At 46.3% G+C, this 27,190-nt stretch overlaps 1 protein-coding gene across 1 annotated transcript in view; it reads right to left on the reverse strand.

Moving 5' to 3' along the window:
* Positions 1-1,618: 1,618 nt before the first annotated feature.
* Letm1 (leucine zipper and EF-hand containing transmembrane protein 1) overlaps positions 1,619-27,190 on the reverse strand; it is a 41,098-nt gene continuing 15,526 nt past the window's right edge. The window contains exons 4-14 of the mRNA XM_040746902.1: positions 25,783-25,926; positions 24,533-24,670; positions 23,744-23,947; positions 16,396-16,515; positions 13,193-13,324; positions 12,650-12,790; positions 11,910-12,047; positions 8,852-8,986; positions 7,042-7,229; positions 5,922-6,060; positions 1,619-4,653 (exon numbers count right to left, since the gene is read on the reverse strand). Coding sequence (XP_040602836.1) covers positions 4,504-4,653; positions 5,922-6,060; positions 7,042-7,229; positions 8,852-8,986; positions 11,910-12,047; positions 12,650-12,790; positions 13,193-13,324; positions 16,396-16,515; positions 23,744-23,947; positions 24,533-24,670; positions 25,783-25,926 — 1,629 coding nt within the window. The 3' untranslated portion in view covers positions 1,619-4,503. The remainder of the gene's footprint in view (positions 4,654-5,921; positions 6,061-7,041; positions 7,230-8,851; positions 8,987-11,909; positions 12,048-12,649; positions 12,791-13,192; positions 13,325-16,395; positions 16,516-23,743; positions 23,948-24,532; positions 24,671-25,782; positions 25,927-27,190) is intronic.

Genomic DNA, 27,190 nt, shown 5'->3' on the forward strand with positions numbered 1-27,190 from the left:
CTGAAATCCTGGTTCTAGACAGCTGAAATTGGATCTTGGGGAGGTGTACTGGGTTTTAGAGGAAACTGTAGGCCTAGCTCTCCTTGGTTGACTATAGCAACCTTATAACGGGCTCCAGACAGTTTCATGCCTGAGACTTGAGCCACACAGACATCTGATGATAGTGATCAGGGAGGGAGGGTGTGAGCGGGCGTGGCACGAGATGCATATATTCTTACCCCTGAAACAGGCTTGACACTGCCTGGGTCAGCTGTGTCAACCTGGCGCCCTCTAGTGCCATGCTGAGCATAGTTTCCTATGGTTTAAGTTCAAGGAAAGATTTGAACACCAAGGGGTTGGTCGATGGTGACAGAAGTGGTCTTGAGAGGGACAGGGGTCATAGGTCAGGCCACTCTTGTCCATGATACTCCCATTGCCACCTTAGAAGAGGTAGAGGTTTGGGCCTTGGGCTGTACCGCCAGAATCTACTGGGTGACCACTGCCCAAAGAGCAAACTGTGAGTGGCTTCTGCCACCAAGCATTGGATTTGCATTCAAATCTATGTCTTAACTGAGCCCAGGTTCCTCCTGCTGTGTCTAGTCTCCTCTCGAGGAATCTCTCTATCTGACTGTTGCCTTTTGGATATGGGAGGCAGTGGTGATGGATGGTTTCCTGGCTAGCTCTGGCTAGCATCAGGGACAGGCTGTCTCCCAGAACACTCCTGCTTATCCACTGGCATGTAACTGTGTCCTCAGTGGTCTGAGGACCAGTAGCAAGAATTATTCTCTGGGCTGGAGAGATGGCTCAGTGATTTAGTTGAGTAATTGCTGCTCTGAGGACTTGGCTTTTATTCCTAACCTTACGTGATGGTAGTAACTACCAACTCCAGTTCCAGGGGTATGACAACCTCTTCTGGTCTCTGTGGGTAGTAGGCATGCACATGGTACAATACATACTTGCAGCAAAACAAATCTTTAAAAAGGAATTGTCTTCCCAAGAAGGTCAGAAAACTGATTCTGTGTGTCAAATACCCTGTTTTCCCAATGAGAGAATTGGGCACAATCATACACCGACTCCTTGGCATATAAGGCTCTTTCCTCAAGTCACTTGGGGAATGGATTTCTACTTACTAAATATGAATGTTTGCTGTGCCCTTTGAATGGCTGTCCCCACCCTCAAGCAGTTCCTACTCTTGCCCTGCAACTTGTACCTTTTGATCCTGGGGACCAATATAATCGTAAGCATTCTAGAAGAAGCCAAGAATGGCTACAGGCTAGTGTCCTGGGAAGACCAGGGGATGGATACTATACCTTTACTGTGCTGCTCAGACCCTCCTCCCAGCTGAGCCACCCCACAGTAAGCATCAAGGTGGGACTTAGGAAGCTGCCTCCTCGGGGTCTATTGCTTCCTACATGCCCCTGTGGCTGGATTCTGTCCAAGAGACTGAGTAGGACACTTAGTGTGGGCACAGGCTCTACTTCCCTGGAACTCAGCCAATGTCCCAGTTCCTGCCCACCCTGTACAGGCACAATGTGGGGCTGTGAGGTAACAAGTTTTGAGGCCATCCAAAGGGCTCTGCAGGCTGGGAGAGCATGGTTAGGTGTCAGAACTACTAAGCTAGACAAACCATTACACAGCAGACAAGTCAACAGTGGCACTTTATTCAGTCACCTCCTTACATCAAGTTGTTTAGAGAACATCATTCCAGGCAGCCTGCCAGTCTCACAGGGCCCTGTCAGCCTGTAGTCTTAAGAAATACTTGCTTGTCAGACTCCACAAACCAGGGCTGTACCAGGGTGAGGGGTACAGATCTCCTCAGATAGGTCCCACAAGGCAAGAGCCTGGAACCAAGGCTCAAGCCCCTGAAGGTGAGCTGGCACTCACTGAGGGCTGAGGGGAAGGCAAAGTCCCTCTAAAATCTGAGCACACCTGGTGCCCACAGCACAGTCATTAGCTTAGGGTGGCCTGAGCTTCCCTTCCATTTCTTGGCTAGTCAGATTGCTCAGGACTCAGAAGTATCCCTTTGGGCTGTTACATGGACATGGAAGATGTTTAAATGTGACACAGCTGGAGGCTCTGGGATCCCTGGAAGTCACAAGAGGATACAGAACTTGTTCCTCTACTATGGTCCCAGGAGACACAGCCTAAGGCTATGAGGATGTTTTCAGAACTGCATGGTGCCCTTATTTATGCTGACAGTCCAAAAGGAGCCTGGATTTCAGACTCCAACTTCCCAAGTCCTGTGTCAGAGGTGGTTCAGAATGGAGAGAACACAAGATACCTGTGTCATAAACCCTAGCTTCATTTAACAGGTGTGGACATCTGCCCCCTGGGCAAGCACTGAGGTACACAGCAGTTACGACAGTTGAACACAGCCAGCTTCCAAATACTGAGCTCATTTACAGTCCTCAGTCATGAGCCTGGTAGTTCTTTTTCTTTTTGGGAGGAGGAGGTGGTGGTGGTGTGGTAGTTTAAGAAAGACAGGGTTTCTCTGTATAGCCCTGGCTGTCCTGGAACATGCTCTTTAGACCAGGCTGCCCTTGAACCCAGAGATCAACCTGTCTCTGCCTCTGGAGTGCTGGGATTAAAGGTGTTCGCCACCACCACTGAAGGTTGCCATTTCTAACCCTGACCCAGCTGTACTAAAGTCAAGCAATGAAACAAGCAGATGTGGAGATAGTTCCAAAAACCAAAGCAAGCACCCACTGCTAGACCCTCAAGCACATGTGTGTGCTAAGGCCGGACAACCTCACAGGGTGAACCCACACTTCCAGGGACATGGTGACCTGTGAGGGCAGAGTCTAGAGTAGCAGGACAGCAGAAAATACCTAAGCCAGCAACAGCTAACACAGGGTCACTGACAGTGCCCAGTAATACAATAAGGATAAAGACAATAGGTAGACACAGGACCGGCTCCAGAATGCTGCTTATTGGACAGACCCTCCACTGTGGGGACACATTTGACAACCACAATCTTGTTCTCAGAAGTATACACTGACAGCTGGAACTAGGCTGCTGGGTACACCAGGGTTCACAGATGTGACCATACATTTACTAGGCTCCTTCCACTGCTAATTCTGAACAGGTTTACATGTGAGAATTATCTTACTCTTGTTAGCATCACGTGCTTCCTTTAAGACAAAAGTTTCAAGAAACTGAGAAGGTTCCATTCTAGTTGCTCCTCTGTACATCTTCCAAATCCTGTCTGGAGTCCCAAGACAGGTTTTTTTTTTTTTTTCTGGACAGTCTTGCTAATTGCCCAAGCTGAACTCAAGATCTTGCTCTCTGTGCTCCTAGGATGGAGTTACACTGGGAGGGTGGGGGTGAGGCCACAGGATACCCCACTCTGGCCTGATCAAGGAGCCATCTCCAAATAAGAAAGGTTGCTGGCCACTAAGCAAAGAGCTCTGGACTCTGAGCTAGTGCAGGCTCTCCTCAGAGGGGTGCCAGTGAGCCATTAGCAGACAGAGAACACTAGGCTGAAAGCTCTGAGGTACCACAGGACTACTTCCTCACTGCTTGGTGGCAGGAGCACAGCCATGAGCATTTGTGCTAAAGAAGCTTGAGTCTGCAACACGCTGAGACACCCTTGTGAAGCCCATCTTGGCCACTGTCCTGTGATAGGATTTAAATTTTATGTTAAGAGCCACATAGAACCCCAGGTATATTCAGGATGCAGATGTCAGCTCCGTCCCTGAAGCCGACTCAGCAATGTGGATTGCCCAGTAGAAAAGATGTCAGTTTCAAAGGCTTCTTCAGTGTGTGTCACTCACTAATTAAGGTATTACTCATGAACTAGGCGGATGGTCATGTGTGGAAATTCAGTACTAGTCAGTTAAAGAGTTAGGTGGAGATCAATGGTAAATTGAGAATATTCCAGTCAACATGCTTCAAAATCCACACAAGACAGACACTGCTGTCGGGGACCAGTAGTTAAGACACAACTGTAGAGGTGTGAGCATACAGATCTGTGTACACTGCGTTTCAAGTTCCTAGACGGACTCCAGTGTCTTCAGAGCAGAGGAGGTCTGCATTTGTGTCTCTCTAGTTCCTATCCCAAGGCCTCTGAGGAAAGGCAGGCACAGCCACTTGGCTCCACACAGGTGGTTCTCACTCTCCTCTCAAGGGACAGGCTTGGTCAGACCCTGAGCAAGTAAGGACATACATAGGGAAATGCCTTCCTACCTAGCTGGCCCAAGCTACCTTTGGAGCTAGGGTCAGTGTAAGGCTATGATCCTACTTGTGGCTGTACCCTTAACCCAACGGTTAGGGCTATTTAGTACCACACCATGACATGAGTCCAGACACAATCACCCAGAGGGCTCTAAGGCTTCAGCCTGACTGAATCTTCATGGAATGATGAAAATTAAAAATTGCTTGATTATGGAAGCTTCTGATTTATTCCAGACAAAATATTAGATTTGCCACTAAGAATCCCCTCAAAGCAATCACTCTTGTGTCACCCCACTGTGGTTGGTGTAGCATGATGAAGGCAGACCCCGTGGGGCCAAAAGCCAGGCAGTTTTAATTCTTCACTTCTGCGGCCTCTTTCTCAGCCTTTTCCTTGGCCTTTTCCTTTTCTTCAATCTTTTCTTCCTTCTCTAATGTGGCCACAATTTCGGCTACCTGGGTGGTGGAGATCTGAACATCTTCTTTGTCCACCAAGTCGATTACCTACGCACACAGGAGAGGGGGGCTTAGGAGGTGCTCTGCCTCTGCATCCCAGGGGACAGCTCGGGGAAGTAGGGCTTGGCTCCTCTGAGCCAGGCAACTGCCACTTCACTGCATGCTATGGGTGCCTGGGTTCCTCCTGCTGCTCTGGTACTGAGTCTCAGACCCCCAAGGCCATGTACTTCATAGCAAGACTGTGGCATCAAGTCCCTATTCCAGCCAGCATGGCCCTGCCATATTGCTGGAGACCTAGTACCTGGCCTGAATGTGACTTCCCTGTTGCAGCAAGAGGGTAGGCATTGGGGTATATCTGCTCCTGTCATGAAGACCGAGGGGAGAGTGTGGAAAATGCTCAGCATGGATGTTTGATAGTGTCTTTTTTTGAAATGGAACTAAAGGTAATTAGCCAGTATTTCTGGCTCTATCTAGAAAAATCACTAACTTGCCAGGTGTGCTGAGAACCATGAAGGCAATTTTTTCCCCCTCAAAAACATGACTTATGATTTAAGTAGGCCCATGATAATTTTCAGGCTGGAATCCAGAAGTCCCCTGACTTGCAACTTGTGGGCCGATGTACCCGGAGCTTAGCCACTATCCCTACATGCTCTCTACCCACTCAGTCTCTCGGGTCTCAGCAGTTCCCAAAAGGGTCCTGGCAGGTGTGTTCACCCTGTTCCCCAGATCTAATAGGGATGCAGGATACTATGGTACATGTAGAAACAGAACAAGGAGACATGCTGGAGTGGGCCTGTGGCAGGGCAGAGACTCATTTTTTATCTCACCATTATGTCTATAACTTTTATGACTTTTCTTTAAGATTTATTTATTCATTAGGTATACAGTATTCTGCCTGCAGGCCATTTTATAACTTCTTAATTCCAGTATGATTTCAAATGACAGCAAAGGGCTGAGACACTTGGGCCTGCAGACCCAACCTCCTGATACAGTCTTTAAAAGAAAAAAAACCAAAAACCCAAAAGATGTATTTATTTTATGTGCATTGGTGTTTTATCTGCATGCATGTCTGTGTGAGGGTGCCAGATCCCCTTGGAGCTGGAGATACAGACAGTTGTGGGCTGCCATGTGGGTGCTGGGAACTGGACCCTGATCCTCTGCAAGAGCAGCCAGTCTCTTAACTGCTGAGCCATCTCTCTAGTGCCTTCCTGAGAGTCTTAAGGCTCTGAATAAGCAGGCCCTCCCCAAACCCTTGGGCCCTAAAGCAGAAAAGCAGCCAGGCCAGCCCGCCTGGCTCATTCCTCATTGAGACCCACCTTAACAAGGTCATCGATGTTGATATTGCCGTCCTTATTTTCATCCAGGGCTGAGGCCAAACTGATCAGCTTGTGTTCTGGAATGTGCTTGATTTGCTTCATGGCGCTGATGAGCTCACTGACACTGATGACACTCTCCCTGGGGAGTGTAGACTGCATGTGATATTGGCCAGGTGCTCAGCCTCATGCCTTACCCACATGCATGAACTGGCACTCCTCCCACAGTGAGATCCTCAGGCTCTTTCCCTTTAGGATGCAAGGCCAGCATGGAGACTAATAGAAAACATCAGTGCTCGTAGTGCACAAGGACCGGAGTCCTCAGAACCCATGTAAAAAGCTGGGAGTAGTCACCTGTTTGTCTAACCCCTGTTCTTTTGGGTGGGGGCAGAGGCAGGAAGGTCATGCATGGGCTTGCAGGCTGACAGCCTCCATGTGCACATAAGCACACATCACATATACAAACATCATACTCACATATACCATACATACATACACATAAAACTGAAAGAAAAAATCTTGAGGCCAGAGAGAAAGCTCAGTGGTTAAGAGCGCTTACTGCTCTTGCAGAAGACCTGAGCTCAGTTCCCAGAACCCATGTTGGATGGCTCACAGTTGTCTGTAATTCCAGCTCTGAGGGATCTGACACCTTCTTTTGGATTCCATGGGCACCCACATACATGTGCACATCCCCAGAGTGGAGAGCACCATAGGTCCTTAGGCTTGTGTTTGTCAAGGGCCTCTAGGTACAGGGTCTGGAGCAGAAGCAGAGCCCAGCTACAGCCACCTGCCCTCATTGTAGAGTCTAGGTCAGGATCACTCACAGCTGGGCCACAGAAGGCAAACTGCTCACAGCGGTGTGACTGAGAGGAAGCAGAGAGAGCCAAGTGTGGTTAAGACCAAGGCGCAAGGGGATGGCACCATGGAAAGAGAGGAAAGACAGGTCAGGGGACACAGGCAGGGAGGAGATCTGAGCTGTGAAGGAAAGAGAAAGAAGATCCTGGCTGCTCCTGAGCACTAGGTGGGATGGGCAGGCCAGAGAATGATATGCTTTGGAGCTGGATCCCAGCAAAAGCACCTGCCAGCTGCAGGCCATGCTAGAATAGGCTCACGGCTCACTTACCCTGCTGGAGATCTCTCCTGGGGGCCCAGATTGCCATTCTGTTGACTCGTCTCCAGCTGTGCAATTAGGCCATCAATCTGCCCGATCATCTGCTGGACTCGCTTTGTCAGCCTCTTGCTAGCTTTGGATTCTTCGATGTAGTTCTCATCACCCGTCTTTGAAAGCTCCTTTTTGATCTCCTGTAAGTCCTAATTTTTAAAAGTTTGTATCAAAAAAAGAGGGAGGACTCTATATTAGTTTCAGCTTGACAAAGAAATTAAATTATGAATCTGTGCTGGATTGTGGTTCAGTGGTACAATGCTTCCTACTATGCACAAGATCCTGTTTGATTCCCTAACACCACAAAACAAAAACCAAATGAAAGAATTCAGTCTCAGAAGAATCTGTTTTTTGTTTTATTTTGAGACAGGGTTTCTCTGTATTGTTTTGGAGGCTGTCCTGGAACTAGCTCTTGTAGACCAGGCTGGTCTCAAACTCACAGAGATCCTCCTGCCCTGCCTTCCAAGTGCTGGGATTAAAGGTGTGCACCACCACTGCTTGGCTGAAAATTAGAAGATCTTATGTTTACTATGCAAATTTGTTTTTATTAATTTTTTGGTTTAGCAGTTCACCTGTATTTTTGTAAGCTCAATTTTTTTTTTTTTGGTATTAGAGGGGAAAAAATCTATTCTGAATATCAACTTCATTTGTAGTCACTAAAGAATAAACATATAGGGGCCAGGGAGATGGCTCAGTGGTTAAGATCACTGGTTGTTCTTCCAGAGGGCTCAGGTTCAATTGCTAGCACCCACACGACAGCTCACAACTGTCTGTAACTCCAGCTCCAGGGGATCTGACACCCTTATACAGACATATATGCAGGCAAATGCACCGATGCATGTGAAATAAAAATAAATGAAATCAAAAAGGATAAACAAAGGTTCAAGGAATACTAAGCACCTTCTTTCTTTACATGGAGCAGGAACGACAGGGACAGGGTAAGAGCAGAGTAGAATGAGGCACTGTCTTGTCTATCTGGTGACAAATGTGGTTTCTGATGGAGAAGTCGTACAGCTAGCTACCCTACCGTAGGGAAGATGAGAAATAGCAAACTGATTTTTTTTTAGCAATCTCCAAATCATTACTTGCCCAACAGCATGGGAATAATAGCACTGTTAGCTCAGATTTAGAAAAGTGTCTGTTGGGGCTGAGGATGCAGTTAGTGGCACAATGCTTGTCTAGCATGCACAAGACCCTGGGATCAATCCAGCACTATGAAAGAAAGAAAGGGAGGGAAGGGAAGAAGAAAGGGAGAGAGAGGGAGGAATGGTCACTAGATAAAAGAAAGAAGTCCCTTGGGGAGCACTATGAAAGTAGGTTTCATGTGTCAAGTGGCCAAACTATGCATGTGACACTGGGGTGCATGTGACAGACACTGGGGTGCAGATACCGTGCTATCACTGTCTACTTAGCACTAACAAGGGTGTCATTTACCTATAAAGTAGCCCAATTAGAATCACTATGGCGAAGCTTTGGGATAAACTCATGTTCTTTTTTGGTGCTAGGACTCTAAGCTAGAGGCTTGTATATGCTAGGCCTTGTGCTCTACTGCCCAACTATATCACAAGTCAAATTTTATTTTCCATTTGACTTTTCTTTCCAAATTCTCTCTGGTCACCTTGTTACATACATGACAGGAGTGTTGGTTGAAGTTTTGGGGTCTGACAAAGCTGTATTTTACCCACCCTCTGAGTGTCAGTGGGCTCTGAGAAGCTCATGAAGGGCGGGCTCCCTGCAATGGTCTATACGCCTGCATCGTCTGCTCACCCACCTCACTGTAGTCCTGGACATCCTCTTTCAGCAGCTCCAGCTCCTCCTTCTCCTTGGTCAGGGACTTCTTCTGTTCCTTTATCTTAGAGCAGGCATCACTGAGGATGTCAATTTCCTCCTTGGTTATCTCTTCTCCCTGTAAGAAATGAGTAAGAAGATAAGCCCAAGTCAAGGGAACAAATGGCTTCTGTCGTTAATGTTGAGAGCCTCTCTGCTCACACCAAGTGCTCTGGCAACCACCTGAGGACAGCCTCAAGGGAGCTGGAGCTCAGCTCTGGGCTATGCTGGCTGTGACAACTCTCTCTGTGTCTCCCTGGTGCACTGTGTCACAACACACTCATCCCATAGGCACCAGAGTAAGCACCTACTTATCCCCAAATGCTCCCTTACATTCCCCAGAATCCCATCCCCAGGCAAGACTGACCTGCCTCCTGTCTCTCTCTCTCTCCTCTCCCTCTCTCCCTCTCTCTCTCCTCTCCCTCTCTCCCTCTCTCCCTCTCTCTCTCTCTCTCCCTCTCCCTCTCTCTCTCTGGTTTTTCGAGACAGGGTTTCTCTGTATTGTTTTGGAGGCTGTCCTGGAACTAGCTCTTGTAGACCAGGCTGGTCTCAAACTCACAAAGATCCACTTGCCTCTGCCTCTGAATGCTGGGATTAAAGGCATGAGCCACCAAAACCTGGCTAGAACTTTTTAATTTAGCAATCCATTTATTTATTATATATACACTGTTCTGTGTGCATGTATGCCTGCAGGTCAGAAGAGGGCTTTTAACCTCTGAGCCATCTCTCCAGCCCGTTTTCTAGAACTTTATAGGAGAGGAACCAACTCTGCCTCTTTGACCAACTCACTTATTTTGGCATCCAATGGTAAAATATTTCTAATGGGGATAGCAACATCAAAGCACAACTTTTTCCTTCCTATTGGCTTTCAGTGACTACAATGACAGTTGTTGTGAATGTCTGTCTGTGCATAACCATTGGTATGCAATGCCCAGCAGCAGTGCAGCTGATCATAGGGTATGAGTTTGATGCTTTAGAAAACTATCAAAGTGATCAAAGTGTTTCCAAAGTGATCTAGGCCCTCCACACCCTCTCCAATACTAGATGGAAGGTCACATTTTTTTTTTTTCCCAGTACTGGGCACTGAACCTAGGACCCTGAGCATGCTATACAAGCACTATTGAATCACATCCTTGGCCCTATTTTACATTTTTTAAAAAAGCATTTATTTTTATGTGTATGTTTTGCCTACATGTATATCTGTATACCACATGCCTGTCTTGTTCCTGAAGAGACTAGAAAAGGCACTGGGTCCCCTGGGACTGGAGTCAACAGTTGTGAGCTGCCACGTGGGTGCTGAAAAGCAAACCTAGGTCTTAAAGAAGAACAGCCAGTGTTCTTGACCTCCAAGGCATTTCTTTAAGCTGTGCTATTTTATTTTTATTTAAATCGTCCAGGCTGTCCTTGAACTTGTGAATCTCCTGTGTTAGCCTATCGAGTAGCCATAATTACAAACCTGTACCATCTGGCTCAGTATTGACAATTTAAAAAATTATTTGTCTTATTTATTAAGTTGTGAGAGGCTTATTTATTAATTTGTTATTTATATATGTATGTCGATGCCTCCTGAGTACTGGGATTAAAGGCATGAGCTACTATGCTACATCTGAGAGTTCTTTAAAGAAAATTAACATTTTAATTGTATGTGTGTATGTGGGAATGTGCACATAAGTGTAGGTACCCAGAGAGATGAGAGGTTATCAGGTCCCTTGCAGCTGGAGTTACAGGTGGTTGTGAGCCATCAGATATGGCTGCTGGGAACGGAACTTGAACAAGAGAAGTGTAACTACTGAGCCATGTCTCCATCCTCCACCTGATTTTTTGAGACAGAGTCTAGACTAGAACTTGGGGGTTACCAATTCAGCTAGGGTGGCTGATCATTAAACCCCAGGGATCATTTGTCTCTGCCTCTACAGTCTGCTTCTTGCAGGAATGTATGGGAACCAACCTTGTGTCCAGGTTTGGATGACCTCTGTCACTACCATGACCTTCTAGCTGTGACCACACCACATGTCTGTTCTGGGGTCTCTTGGGCCATGCAGCAGCCTGCTCCCCACAGGCCAGTCTTCAAAGGCACCCACTAGGCTCTGCTGGGCTCACTCACACTGTCTTCTCCAAAATTCCAGTGACCAGACCCTGGTCAGAAACTTTCACACCCCTTCTTGCAAAGGCCATTATTTGTTAAAGACAGCTGCCAGGCCTCAGCCCTCCACACTTCCTGCTTTTATCAAGAGCAAGTTTTACCTCCTTTCTCTGAGCCCTGAATATGATCCTGATCATCCATTCCCTTCAAGACACAGGGCTTTTGCCATCCTACAGGATCCCAGGCAGAGACCTTCCTGAACACACAGCTTTCATCTAGCGTTCTCTCCCTCTCTTTCCCTCTCTCTCCTTCTCTTTCTTGTTCACCTACCAAGTTGTCTCTATCCATTTAAGAGTTTTCATCACCCACCACACTTGAACATCTGCTCCTTTATGTGGGATATCCCTGGAGCATCTCAGGCAGATGGACTCAGAAGATTTTTCATGTTCTGTCTAATTTATTGACAACAAGTTGACAGGAATTTCTTAAGGAGCCTCAGTCACCAAGCAAATGACACCAGGGTGGGCTTCTACAGAGAAAGTTCTGCTTTGAAGGCCCAGCCTTCATTTCCCCTCCCACTGACCAACAGAAGGACAAGGGCCTAGAAACCCATGAGTAGCCTGACAGCCTTATCTTAGTGTCACAGGCTCTAAGCTTCTCATACCCCTAAGGCCACTACTTCATCTCACCAGGGAGTAAAAGTGTCCCTGGAGGGGCTCCATAGTTGTGGAGGTGACCCCTCTACCCACAAAGTGAATGAGTCAATGGGGTTTCCCAACAGTACATACCATGACCTCTGGGAGGGTCTGAAGTGTGGACTGGTTGGAGGGTAAGAGGATGCCCTGCCCAGCAAGACTTCTTTAGAAGCTAAGGAACCCACAGCCCAGCTTCATTCCTCCCCTGGTCACGTACAGCTCACCTTCAAACCTTCCAGCACAGGCGCCGTATCCTTCAGTGTCTCTGAGGACAGGATCATCACATCAGGCACTTCGGGCTGAAGCTCGGCCCCTGGCTTCCCAGGAATGGTGGCTTCTACTACTTCTGGTTGGATGTCCTTCTGAAATGTAAGCAGTACTACACGGTCACCTTGGTCACCAGGCTTTGGTTCCACACTCTGCATATACTACTGATGGGTCACACTTGGAATATTTTACTAAGTGATAAAGAAGACCCACAGATCACCCAGCAGCAGTAGTTCCCCTGCCCCAGGATGAGCAGGCCACCTGAAGCTCAACAGATTGAGTCAGAACACGCAGCCCATCTCCAGAACGGAGTCTGGGTGAAGAGATGTGCATGAATAACTTAGGCAATTGCTTTTGAGACCATAGGGCCAAGAAGTGAGCACAGTTATGGGGAGTCAGCAAGTCTTAGGAAAACAACCCTGAGAAGGTGGTCCCTTGGTGACTCCTGCTTGGGCGCTAAGTCAGCCGCTCCTATGCCAATGGTGACCAGATAGATAGAACATCTTGTCTTCTATTGCACTGTCCCTGAGAGCTATAGCTCTACAGTCAAGCACTCCTGTGTCTTTGTACCACTCTGACCCCTACAGGCGAAGACAGGATAGGACTGAGGACCATATACACGGCATAAGACAGGCTCTAGGAAACTTGAGTGGGACAGCCGTGGGTCCCACGGAGTCAGTCAGTGCAGGCTGCTTACCACCGCCTTAGCAGCCCTCTGCAGCTCTTCCAGTTGCTCCTGCTGGATGGCAGCCTCTTCCTGCAGTGTGGCCTCCAGCTTTGCCTTGTTGTCTACTTGCTCGCCTTCCACCTCTGCCACTTTCACCTGAGCTTCCTTGGCCTTGGAGGGAAAGAGAAAGAAGGCCATTGCTAGCGAGCCTGAGGCGTCAGACCTACGATGCCCTTACCTCTGTCTGAGCAATGTTCCCACCTGGGCTTCATACAAAACAACAGAGTTCACTGATGGGCGTTGCCTCCTGAGTGTTTAGAGGTGCTTCCAGGGTTCCTCGCCCATCAGGACTGTTTTGAGTTTCAGAGCAAAACTCAAATACCTCAATTCAGATTTGCTACCTTAGCACTGTCATGCCTGCAACGTGCCACACAGAGGGCTGGGCAGGGAGACAAACCAAGGAGCTGGTGAAGAAGACAGGAAGGCCAAGGTAGAGAGGATCCCAGAGCTGTGGAGGTGAGGGTACCAAGCCCACAAAGATCAAGAGTCAAAAGATCTTCTGACAATACATACCACGATTTCTGGAAGGGTCTGCAAAGTGGACTTGAGCTGGTCAGCAGGTGAGAGGGTGTCTGGGAGGTACATGGCCCGGGACAGTATGAGCAGTGACGTGGGGATCTCGTGATGCAGGTGCAAGTCCAGCCACTGGAATCAAACACACTCACTGGACGTGCTGTCCTTGCCTGACCCACGGTCCCAGTGCCTCAAGGTAACAGATTGCCACCGAGTTCCCTTCTGTGGCTTTGGCTTAATTGAGGGATATAGAGTCTGGGTACCACAGCAAACATGACTCAATAAATAGTTCATTAAGTCACTAAAATACATTTCCCAAAGACGATATTTCTAACTTTCAGAGGCTGGAAGGAGCACTTGCTACTCCTGCAAAGGGCCTGGGTTCAGTTTCTAGCATTTACATGGCAGCTCACAAATGTTTGTAACTCTAGTTCTGAGGGATCTGACACCCTTTTCTGACCTCCATGGGGACCTGTATGCACGAGGTGTGCAAACATACATGTAACACCCATACACATAAAATAAAGATTAAAATATCCAATATATATAACATAAAGCATACACACCTTAGTAAACTGAACAGTTGACCATCAGTTCCAGGTACCTTGAGAATGGTTACTTGCTTAAAAACAAGCTAGTACACTGGCTGATGGTGGTGCATAACTGTAATTCTTACACTAGCTAAGGCAGAAGGATCATACAATCTACTGGCAGCATGGGCTATTACAGCCTGACACTTAAAAAAATGCTTAGAGTACCATACATATATATTACTTATACCCAATACTATTTGTACCCTTTGTGTTTTTATTCATATATTTACACCTGCTTATTTGGGAGGGGTAGCAGCACATGGCACAGAGGCCCAGGAAGTCAAGAGAATGACTTCTGGGAGTCATCTCTCCCCTTCTATCACATGGGTTCTGGGAATCAAACTCAGGTTGTCAAACTTGGAGACAAGCACCCTTACTCACAGATCCACCGTACTGGCCCAAGTGTTTAGATATAAATAAAAAAAATTTAGATGCAGGATACCTAGAAATTCAAGATCAGACTGGTCATATAGGAGATCTTATCTAGAAATATTGTTCTTTTTAAAAATTTGAAGGGCAGGCAGTATGTGGTGGCACATTATCTTTAATCTCAGCACTCAGGAGGCAGGAGCAGGTGGGTCTCTGCTCTGAGTTCTAAGCTACATGTGAGCCTAGGATACCCAGAGCTACAGAGTGAGACCTGGACTCACACAACAAACAAAACTTTTAGAGGGCGGCGGCTGTAGCTCAGTGACACAGGGTTTGCCTAGCATACGTATGTGCAACCTCTAGCTGAACCCCAAACACTATGCTAAGATCAAACTGAAGGCTGGCAAGATGGCTTAGCAGGTAGAGACATCATCCCCCACCCCCAAGACAGAGTTTCCCTGTGTAGCATGGCTGTCCTGGAACTCACTCTGTAGACCAGGCCGAAAACTCAGGGATCCACTTGCCTCTGCCTTCCTGAGTGCTGAGATTAAAGGCGTGCTACACCACATCTGGCTTGAGACATTTATTTATAGACTTGACAACTTGAGTTTGATTCCCAGATCCCACAAGGTTCCTGATAGTTGTCCTCTCACCTCCAACAAGAACATAAAACGAGTTCACACTCACATACAGGCATGCCACAGGCTCTGTGCCATCAGGATACCTTAGTGACATCAAGACAATCTTTCAAGTGGACAGAAAAAGCTGTTATCTTTTGTGCACACATTGAACACAGGGCCGAAGATGAGAAGAGGGGCTAGAGAGACAGTTTAGCTGTTAAGAGCAGTTGTTCTTGTAGAGGACCTGGGTTCTATTCCTAACACATACATGGATGCTTACAACTATCTGTAACTCTAGTTCCAGGTGATCCAACATCTTCTCTTAACCTCCAAGGTCACCAGGCATGCATATGATCATATACATACATGTAGGCAGAACACTGATACACATAAAAGAAGAAGAAGAAATGCTAAGAATGTATGAAAAGGCTGAGCAGCAGAAGAAAGGCAGAGGTCAGATGACTGAGACCTTGATTCTCTGGTTCGACAATGTACACACCCTTTAGGTCTGTGCTGGTAGCCTACCTATGTGATGAGAAGGCCCTGGAAGATAAATGGTAAGAAAAGGTTGCAGAAATGTGTTTAATGGGAAAGTGGGTGCTCACTCATCCGTGGCCACATGTGAAGAGCACATGGGAAGTGGCAGGTGAACAACTGCCAAGGGCGCCCAGGTGTGACGCTGAGAAGGAGGAAGACCAAGCTCGTATCTCCCGTCTACTAAGCCTTCTGATATGAAAGGTCACCACCCACTTCCACAGACCTGTACTGGGACTACTGCGTCGGGAACCTTAAGCTGAGGCAAGGTACAGTGCCACATACTCACAGAGGGCCAGTACAGGGTAGCTGAGAGCGTGGACGCAAACCCAGTCAAGTTGGGAGGGTGTCCCAAAACTTGGTCTTTAGCTGAACGTGGTCTTAACTTTCTGACTGTCAGCCGGGCAGTGGTGGTGCACGCCTTTAATCCCAGCACTCGGGAGGCAGAGGCAGGCGGATCTCTGTGAGTTCGAGGCCAGGCTGGACCGATAGCCTCAAAAACAATACAGAGAAACCCTGTCTCGTAAAACCAAAAAAAAAAAAAAAAAAAAAAAAATCTGACTGTCCTGCTTCCACATCTTGAGTGCCAGGATTACAGATGTGTTCAACCATCAGATGGTACTAGAGATCCAACCCAGGGCCCTGTGCGTGCTAGGCTACCAGTCCATCAACTGACCTTTCTTTCTCTCTGTTTGTTCTGAGACAGGGTCTTACACTAAAGCCAGGTTGCCCTCAAACTCAGTGATCCTTCTGTGTCAGGATCCTTCTGTACCATCATGCTCAGGTGTGTGTGTTATGTGTGTACTCCCATGCAGTGTTAAGGATAGAATTCTGGGCCTTACACATACCACTCAGGACATACCCCAACCTTAGGGCTTTTCTAGTTTGAAAACACACACAGACACACACAGAGTCACATAGACACAGATACAGACACACACAGACAGACACACAGACACAGACACACAGACACACACACACACACACACACTCGGGCCTGTGCTGGTCTGGAGCAAAGGTAGATAATTCCTAACGGAGGAGAAAGCTACAAATCTGCCCCAAGCCACTAAGCACTAAGGCCACATACCTGATTCAGTTGGTCCTTCAAACGGTCTTCTGTGACGCCAAGGGCTCGCATGCCTCGTGCTCGACATGCTGCCTGCAATTCCTTGACATTCAGACTGTTCACTCCTTCCTCAGAAATCAGCTGGAAAAGAAAGCCAATTACTGCTTTTCAAGATCATCCTGATCTAAGACACCGATGTTAACACAAGTGAGAAAAAAAAAAATACTGAATTAGAAACCATTTTCCTGAGGCTAGAGAGATGGCTCATTGGTTAAGAGCACTTGCTCCTCAGTACCCACATGGCCGTTCACAACTATCTATAACTATGATTCCAGGTGATCTGATGCCCTCACTGACCTCCATAAGCACTTAATGTGGCACACATGTAGGCAAAACACTCATACACATACAATTTTAAAAGTTAAAAAAAGGTAGGGTGGTGGTGGCGCATGCCTTTAATCTCAGCACTTGGGAGATGGAGGCAGGTGGATCTCTGAGTTTGAGACCAGCCTGGTATAAAAAGCAAGTTTCAGGACAGCCAGCCAGGGATACACAGAGAAATCCTGTTTCGAAACGCACCCCCCCCCAACAAAGAAGCGGCAGGCAGCAGCCATTTTCTTGATAAGTTTTGCTATTAGGCACAGCTCAGTGCTTTGGGATGCAAGGATCTATCCCCGGGACCAGAAAAAAAGAAGACAAAATAGTGCCATCAGAGCAAGTTCTGAGTCTCAAGTAACTTGAACCAACTGGAAAAGGTCATGAAAGAACAGGATGACCAGAATTGACCCCAAGATGTCATAAAGCCTACCTCCACGTATGCACGTCCTAGAGAAGGTGCTGGGGGAAGCCTGCTCTTTCCTGTGACAGGACCAGTCCTGCCCTGCTGGCTCATCCCCTGCCACAGAGTGCTCAGATCCAGTGTTGAGGCAGAGAGACCCAGCACACGGAAGACACCTGGGCTTCACACCCAGAGGTGTCTCCTTTGCTTCAGTTTACAGTTGTGCAGGTCAGGGTGACCCCAATTTGGAATACAGGAGACCCGGAGACCCAGAGGAGGCAACAGGTTAAAAGAGAGAATGAAGTAAACAATGGGGTGCACGTGGTGCTGAGCAACTACTGAGCCCTTGCCATGCCCACAACTGTACAACTATCCTACTGCACCACTGCTCGGTTTTTGAGTTAAACTTTCTGTGATAATCACAGATACACACACAGACAGGACAGAGCCATGTTCACCTGAATGCTGCCTTTTATACACACCCTGACTCCTATGGCTGCCACTTGTTATTTGAAGAATAGTGAACATGTAGAAACACACAGAAATCACATGGTAGGAACCTCTGGTGTCCCTGAGGACACATCTGGCTGCCATGAGGTGACTCCTGATTGATGGGCAGCTTCCCATAGGCTGACTGGATCATTCTGTTTTCCCAATAAGATGGGGCCATTTCCAGTTTGTTCACTATGCAAAAAAAAGCTATTTTTGATTGGCTTTCCTCTGGCTATTGCAGCATTGTCACGGAGTGCTCTGGAGTACAGTGCACACTCATCACAACTCACAGAGTGGAACAACGGGCAGAGCGCGCACCTTCCTTTGCCTTCTCCCACTCCTGATCTGGTCATCTTAGCTGCTTTATCTTCTCTAGAGAACCGTATCACAAGAGCTACAGACCTTCAGCTCACTAGAAAGCAGGAGTGAAGACTGGCCACATTCACTCAAACTTCTTCCTCCTCCTTCCTTCTGATACTCTGAAGTCTCATCTTGCACTGTATAATAAAGAGTTTTGGGTAGAAAACTTCCTTTGGCATGTGTGTGTGTACTATATTGCACCTGCAGTGTTTGTACCAGTTAATGTGTGTACATATGTATGCATGTGGATTTGGAGGCCAGAACTATATATGGGGTGTCTTTCTTTGATCACTCTTCTTTATTTCTTTGGGGACAAGAGTCTGGCTGAAGCTTCAGGGAGCCACTTGTCTCTGCCTATACCAGTCCTGGTATACAGTTCTGGGGATCTAAACGCAGGGCAGGTCTAAATGCTTATGTGGCTGGCACTTTACCGACCAACCCATCTCCTTTGTTTCTTTGGCCATTCTTTAAGGAATATGAAACAATTCTTGTGTTCTTTTACCTGAGAATGTATTGGTAGTTCCTCATTCTTCTTCTTCTTCTTTTTTTTTTTTTTTTGTTATTGGAGATAGGGCTTCTCTGTGTAGCCCTGGCTGTCCCGGAACTTACTCTATAGACCAGACTAGCCTTGAACTCAAAGATCTGTCTGCCTCTGCCAGGATTAAAGGCGTGCGCCACCACCACTTGGCCCTTTTTAACTTTTAAAAAAGCATTATGTTATATATATGAGGGTTTTGCCTGCACGTATGTATGTGCACCTCATGTGTGCCTGATGCCCACAGAGGCCAGAAGACAGTGTTGAAGATGCCCTGGAACTGAAGTTACAGATGGTTGTGAGCCACCATATAGGTGCTGAGAACCAAACTCACATTCTTTGTAAAGACAGCTGTAAACGGACGTTTCCTATCCTGACCACCTGGTTCCAAATAACTGACTTAGAGGCTGAATATGAATTATAAATGTTTGGCCGATAGCTCAGGCTTATTACTAGCTAACTCTTATACTTAGACTAACCCATATTTCTTATCTATGCTTTGCCACATGGCTCATGGCTTGCTACCTCATTTTCTCTAAGTCCTACTTCCCTGGAGGCTAGCTGGTGTCTCCTGACTTTGCCTTCCTTCTTCCCATCTTTCTCAGTTTGGTGTTCCCACCTAACTTCCTGCCCAGCTACTGGCCAATGAGAGTAATACATATTCACAGTATAGAAAAGGATTGTTTTGTATACTTAGAAATAAGTTTGATAGATATGGGTGACTATTATAGATGATTAATTATTAACTTATATTTTTAACTATTATATTTTTTCCATTTTTTATGTTTTGATTTCATTTTACATTTCAACCACAATTCTCCCTCCCACCCCTCCTCTCACCTCCCCTTGCCTCCTCCCACCTTTCCTTGCCTCCCCCTTGCCCACCCCTAGTCCACTCCTCCTCATGGGTAAGGGTGCCCACGAGGAGTCAACAGTCTGGCACAGACCCCTCTCCTATGCATCAAGACTGATCATGGCATCCCACCATAGGCAATGGGTTCCAACAAGCTAGGTCATGTACCCGGATTACATCATGGTCGTACTGTCACTGAGCATGACATCAAACCCTAAAGAATGGGCTCCAGGGCTGGAGGGATAGCTCAGCCGTTAAAGGCTAGGCTCCCAACCAAAAATATAAGAATGGGCTCCAACAAGCTAGCTCATGTACCAGGTTTGTATTGTGGTCCTACTGCCAGGGCCCCTTTGATAGTCCAAGTTTCACGACTGTCTCCCATATATGGAGGGCCTAGTTTGGTCCCCTGGAGTCTCCACAGTTGTAGTTCTAGAGTTTATACACTATATTTTTAAATGAGCTGCTTAAACACAATATCCCAAGCAAGAGTAGAAACATACAGTATAACAAAAACAAACCCAAATCTGGATCAATATACAAAAATCCATGCCAATGTAAAATATGTAAGACTAGTAGTTGCTTTTTTTTGGTTTAAAAGTAGATTCAATAATCTACCTTTTTATTCTATCATTTCTGTATCAGACAGCAAATGCTCTTAACCACAGAGTGATCTTTCCAACCCTAATATGACTCTTTACAGGGTATATGGCAGAAAAATCTTGATGGGATTCTAGTTTCTGTCTCACTGGATTCCTCTGACACTGCTTCTTGGTGGTGGCTCACGCCTCTAATCTCAGCACTCTGAGAGGCAGAGGCAGGTGGATCTCTGTGAGTTCAAGACCAGCCTGGTCTACAAGAGCTAGTTCCAGGACAGCCTCCAAAGCCACAGAGAAACCCTGTCTCAAAAAACCAAAATAAATAAATAAATGAATAAAAATTAAAAAAATAAAAATAAAAAGTTTGCATCTTACAGCCAGAAATGCTATGTGAACTGTTCTTAACCAAACACAAACCTTGATCTCTGTTTCACAACCTATAGTCAAAACCACTTCCTGGCTGTTCCCCCATAGGGAACAAAGGGACAGTGTCAATCCTTGCGCTCTCTATCTCTATTCTGCAGCAAGGTTCCATATGGCCCAAGTGCTACACACAGGTGTCTTTCCACACGGCTACTTGGTCCCATCCACAAGTTAAATGCTGTGGGATATATATACACTGTGAGAAGACGTATGGCTATGATTGGTGTAACAAAAGGATGAATGGCCAATAGCTAGGCAGGAGGTATGGGTAGGATTTCCAGGGAGAGAAAGGAAGAGGAGGAGGGATCTAGGCGAGCAAGAAAAGCCAGGAGACATGGAGAGAAAACAGGAGGTGCAAGATGGAAGAGAGGTAATGCAATGTCATAAAACATAAGTATAAATAGGTTAATTTAAGTTATAAGAGCTAGTTAAGAACAAGATGGAAGAGAGGTGATGCCACATCATAAAACATAAGTATAAATGGGTTAATTTAAGTTATAAGAGCTAGTTAGGAACACGGCCAAGCTTTCATAATTAATAAGAAGTCCTGGTGTCATGATTTTGGAGCTGGCTGGTAAGACAGAGAAAGACTCGTTACAGTTAAGGGGTGACGTTTAGAACAAATGAGGGCACAGGCTCTCCATTTTACTGGCTGACTCCCTAAGGTAAACACTCCTGCTCTACTTCTTCTTCTTTTTTTTTTTTTTCCAGACAAGGTTTCTCTGTATTGTTTTGGAGGCTGTCCTGGAACTTGCTCTGAAGACCAGGCTTGCCTCGAACTCAGAGATCCGCCTGCCTCTGCCTCCCAAGTGCTGGTATAAAGGCGTGCGCCACCAACGCCCGGCACCTGCTCCACGTCTGTAGACACCTTGGCTGCCAGGTAGAAGTTCCTCGGTACTGCTTTCCACCTAGCTCCCACTGACACCACAGGACCTGGTCTTGTTACTGTTGGGCAGGTGTCAAAGTCCTAACTCCACTGGGCCTCTCCTGAATGCACTTGATAGTGAAGGGCTAGAGTGGAAACCGTGTTTCCACACTTGCTCCTAATGACACTTTGATGGAGAGGAGGTAGCTGTTACTACTTGCGGAAGACAAGTCAGCTCCTTGTTAGCTCCCTCTTTGCTAGCTCCCCAAAACTTTCCCAGCCCAAGGCCACCCTGGCAAGGGTAGAGTAGCCAGCCCCTGGGCTTGCTCATTGAGAGAGTCCTTCCTGAAAGAAGAATCTCTGTTAAAACAGTCAGTGCCTGTAGTTCAGAAAAATGAAATATAGCAAACAAACAAATGCAAGGACAGCAAAGACAAAGGCCCAAAGACTCCCCAGTCCTGCAATATTGGACATGAATTATGATTAGTACGTTCAAGGAAGGAAAGCAAGGGCCAAGGATGGTGGCGCACGCCTTTAATCACAGCGCTTGAGAAGCAGAGGCAGGCGGATCTCTATGAGATCAAGGCCAGCCTGGTCTACATATTGAGTTTTGAGGTCAGCTTGGTTTACAAAGCAAGTTCCAGGATCACCAGGGCTAAGTAGAAAGCTCTTGACTGCCTGCAAAAATATAAACAGAGAGAGACATGGAGGGAAGGAAGGAAGGAGGGGAAGGAAGAAGAAGAGAAATTAGGAAGGCAGGCAGGCAGGCAAGTCAGACCTGGTGGCCCACCCCTGTAAGTCCATCATTTGCTGGGCAGAGGAAGGAAGACGCCAAGTTCAAGGTTGGCCTGGAAACTGAGACCCTGTCTATTCAAAATAAAAAGTAAAGAAAGAGTGCTAAGGTTAGGTGTCCTGAGACCTGGAAGCAAGAAGATTAAGAGCTAAAGGCCAGGGAAGCAAAATGGTGTGTCCCACTAAGCTTGATAACCTAAATTTGCTCCTTGGTAAGAGAATTAAAAGAACTGACTCATGCAAATATAACTGACTCCACACATATCATGTGTGATGCCCATATCTGCTTGCATACACACAGACACACTAAATACACAATGTTTTAAAAAAATGTCTTAAAAGAGTTAAATGCTGGGGCTGAGGGGACAGCTCAGCAGTTAAGAGCACTAGCTGCTTTTCCAGACAACGCAGGTCAATACCCAGCACCCACACAGCAGCTCACAACTGTCTAGGGTATCCAATATCCTCACACAGACATACATGTGGGCAAAACATCAATGTACATAAAATAAAAATAAACACATCACAATGAAAAAAATTTTTAAAAGAGTTAAAAATGCTAATCTTGGTTACATAGTGAGTTGGTGGCTAGCCTGGGTTACGTGACACCCAGCCTTGGAAGACAGAGGCTGGGGACTCCCTAAAGCAGGCTGGCTAGGAAACTAGCCACAGTGTTGAGTTTAGGGTTTGACTGGAAGACTCTGCTGTACTGAGTAAGATAGAAGAACAATTGAGGATGAGTCCCAACCTCAGCCTTGGGCTTATACATGCACGCGAACCCACTCATACATACATAACCACCCCAGGCATGTGCAAACATACATATACACATACATACTACACACACATGAAAAACAGACAAAGAAAAAAATGTAAAAAAGAAAATAGAGTGAGGCTGGAGAGATGTCTCAACAGGTGAAGAGTACTGGCTGTTTTCAAGAGCACAATGGTTCAATTCCCATCACAGGTTCACAACCATCTATCCAATTTTAGGATCCCATGCCCTCTTCAACGCTGAGGGCACCAGGCACACACATGGTAAGGTACACATAGATATATGCAGGCAAAACATTCATACATATAAAGTAAAATAAATCTAAAAGAATTAAAGGAAAATAAAAAGGGGCTAAGAAAACAGCTCAGGAGTTAGAGTGCTTTACATAGCATGTGAAGCCCTGGGTTCAATACCCAGGACTGTTCGTCCCAAGCAAAAAGAAAAAACAAATAAAACAAACAAACCAGGTATGGTAGTTCATGTTTGTAATACCAGCACTCAGTAGCCTGGGGCAGGAGGATTGGCACAAATATAAGGCTAGTCTGGGCCATTTAGTGAGTTCTAGGCCAGCCTAAGCTATGTCAGAAAAAAAGAATGACAAGAAAATGGGAAAGAAGCCGGGCGGTGGTGGCGCACGCCTTTAATCCCAGCACTCGGGAGGCAGAGGCAGGCGGATCTCTGTGAGTTCGAGGCCAGGCTGGACCGACAGCCTCCAAAACAATACAGAGAAACCCTGTCTCGAAAAACCAAAAAAAAAAAAAAAGAAAAAAGAAAATGGGAAAGAAAATCAAGAAGACAAACTACTGCAGAGAGAAAATGGAACAAAGACACATGTGCAAAACACAAAGGCAAGTGGCCAGAACAGTACTCTACGATAGGCTTGACTTTTGGCCAACTCACTTTGTCATCAGCCTTTATGGACCTCAGCCGCATGGTGAGCTGGAAACGCAGGAAGTTGTTGGTGCCAATGGACTGAAGTTCTAGCAGCTTGCACAGTGCTACCAGCTGAGGCCTCGTGAGGTTATCCAGGGTCAGTTCATCCTCAAATAATTTGGAAAAACGCATGATTTCCTCATTGCTGGGTCTCTCCCCTGTCTCCCGGATCTGCAGAGGTAATCCCAAGTATTATCCATTAGTTGCAAATTATGCATCCTCCTGTTCCCAGAGCTAGCCTTGGATCCCAGCTGGAAGTAAGGAACCAGGAGAGAGTAGATGCAGAGGCTAGACCACCTATCTCTCACCAAGCTCTCCTGGGAGTTGTTATACCTCAGGCAATCTAAGCCTGTTGTATGAGGCACAAGTACACACAGCATCTATTTCTGTATCACCATCCAAGCTGCGTCCACCAGGAGGCTGGGAATGCCAGCTGTGGGGGCACTGCCCTGGGTCACAACCCAGCTTCTCAGTAGCAGGAAGAGGCACATTTGTAGGTAACTACTGCTCCCTTGATAGGTAGCTTCATTCTTTTTTTTTTTTTTTTTTTTTTTTTTTTTTTTGAGGCAGGGTTTCTCGGTGGCTTTGGAAGCTACCCTGGAACTCACTCAGTAGACCAGGCTGGTCTCAAACTCACAGAGGCCTGCCTCTGCCTCTTGAGTGCTGGGATTAGAGGCATAAAGGAAAGAAGAGGGAAGAAAAGGCCTAGTAGTTCTTGATATTCAAACCAACACCTGACAAATTGGAATACTATACCTTCTGGAAAAATGCAGAGAAATCTTTGGTGGCATTCCCCTTGGCTGCCTTGTTCTTCAGGGCCATTTCCTCTATGGTGTCCTGGAGAAACTTGGCTAGCTCCAGTTTTACCCGAAGTTCTTTCTTCAGCCTTTCCTCCTATGAGAGCAAAGTTAAAGTTATACTCCAGCCATGCCCTGCACCCTCGTGCATTCCACCAGGACCTGTCTCTACTGTAGGAAGTAGTCTTGAAACCTGCTTAGACTGCTGCCTATTGCAAGACAAGTCTCCGACACCCTTCAAGGAACTAAATCTAAGTGTGATATATTCTTAAATTCTATTTCATGGTTTTTGTTTTCTGAGACAGGGTTTCTCTGTATTGCTTTGGAGCCTGTCCTGGAACTCACTCTGTAGACCAGGCCGGCCTCAAACTCACAGAGTGCTGGGATTAAAGGTGTGCACCATCAATGCCCGGTTATTTCATGGTTTTTAAAAATGTCTGTGTGAAGTCCCAGCTCTACCACAATAGCAGAACTTATTTCATGAGGACCAGATAGTGAGGCTTTGGGACCTCATGGGTCATTTGGTGTGACATAATCACTCGGCTAAGCTGATGCTTCACAAAAGAATCAGACAACACACATGTAGCAATGTGTGGTCTGGAAGGAAGTTTGGACTCATTTTCTATTTGTTGTTTATTTTGTGTTTGTCTGTTTTACATATGTGTACATTGACTTACATGAGTGTGGAGATCAGAGGACCCCTTGGATGTTGGTCCTCACCATCCACCTGTTTGAGACAGGGTCTCTTTGCTGTTTGCCACTAGCTGGTGTGATCTTTTGGGAACTGTCCTGTCTCTCTCTACTTTCCATTTCACCATAGGAGAACTGGGATTACGGATGCACTACCCAGCTTGGTTTTTACAGGGTCCTAGGGATTAAATTCAAGACCTGTGTTTTCATGTAAGTACTTCTTTACCCACTTAGTCACTGGCCCAGTCCTTAGATTCATTTTCAAAGTGCCTAGTCCCAGTTGTAAGGATTCAGGCATTATGCTGGCCTGACCCTGTCACCTGGCAGAATACACTCAGGCAGCACCCTGGTCAGCAAAGGACCCCTTTAAAACAGAGATCTCTGCCCACTTACACTCTCTTTCCCGCTCCCTTTCCTGATGTTCCCCTGGGGCAGACAGGACCTTTCCTGTCTCCCTCTTCTCTCCTGTTCTCTGTCTCTGTGCCTCTTTTCTCTTTATCACAATACCAGTGCCCTCACCTTGATGGACTGGGTTTCAAATGTGGACGGCAGCATGTTGGGGAAGAGCTTTACAACTACAGGCAGCAGGAATTCCATGAAGGGCACAACCACGAACACCAGGAAGGGCACTAGGCGGAAGAGGTCAGCACAAATTCGGAGAAACTGCAAAGATGTGGGCACATCATTGGAGACAGAGAAGACAGGAGCATTACTACAAACGCAACCATAGAGTGACTCAAGAGCTCTTGGCAGATACCCCAGAAACCCATTTCTTTCTCATAGTCTAAATGCCAATGGCCTTCAGAAAAATGGGGTAGGGTGCTAACTCACAGCTCACTAGCTACACAGGATGTATGTAGAGATAAACAAGACAGGCCCAAAGGAGGGCAATTTAGACAAGATAGCAATCTATGAAAGATGTCCCACACTACCACCTGCAAATAAATAGAGGACCTGTGAAAGCATTCAAATGAGTTTATAATTTTCCATAGCAGGGTCTACTACAGGCCATGATCTTGACAACCCCCTTCCCCCACACAGGGTTTCTCTGTGTAGCTCTGGCTGTCCTGGAACTTATTTTGTAGACCAGGCTGGCCTTGGACTCACAGAGATCCACCTGCCTCTGTCTTCATAGTGCTGGGATTAAAGACGTGTGCCACCACCTGGCCTGGACAATTTTTTTGATGACCTAAAGGCATGTTTCTCACAAAGTACTTGCTTGTTTTTTTGTTTTTTGATGGTTTCCTTCAACTTTTTCTTTATTCCGTCTTCTGTATTCTGCTCTTTATTTTTCCTCTACAGCTTATATAACCCACAAAATCTTTCAGGCACTATAAAAGTTACCATGTGGTTACATTCTATTTTTCAAGTGAGTAATTATAATGAATACAGGTAGAAAGCATGTTTTCCATATCCCTTACACGATTAAACATTTTACATATTGCAAGTGAAAAACAAGTTGTCTCAAGAACCCATATACATTCATGTTCAAGTGACCTGTTATAGATTAACAGAGTGTAAGCAAGCAGGGTATTTTTCTCAGACAGTTCTTTTACTGGCAGGCTGACTTGCTTGTGTGTGTGTGTGTGTGTGTGTGTGTGTTTTAAAGATTTATTTATTTATTAAATATACAGTGTTCTGCCTACGTGCCAGAAGAGGCACCAGACTGAACTGTAGATGGTTGTGAGCCAACATGTAGTTGCTGGGAATTGAACTCAGGATCTCTGGAAGAGCAGTCCAGTGCTCTTAACCTCTGAGCTATCTCTCCAGCCCCCTGACTTGCTTATTTTTAATGGTCCCAATCTCTTTCTTTTTGTTTTCTGTTATTGTTTGTTTTGTCTTTTTCCAGACAGGGTTTCTCTGTGTAACAGTTCTGGCTGTCCTGGAATTTGCTTTGTAGACAAGGCTGGTCTTGAACTCACAAAGA

This window comes from Mesocricetus auratus, unplaced genomic scaffold (assembly GCF_017639785.1).
Source record: "Mesocricetus auratus isolate SY011 unplaced genomic scaffold, BCM_Maur_2.0 Super-Scaffold_100006, whole genome shotgun sequence".
Classification (NCBI taxonomy): Eukaryota; Metazoa; Chordata; class Mammalia; order Rodentia; family Cricetidae; genus Mesocricetus; species Mesocricetus auratus.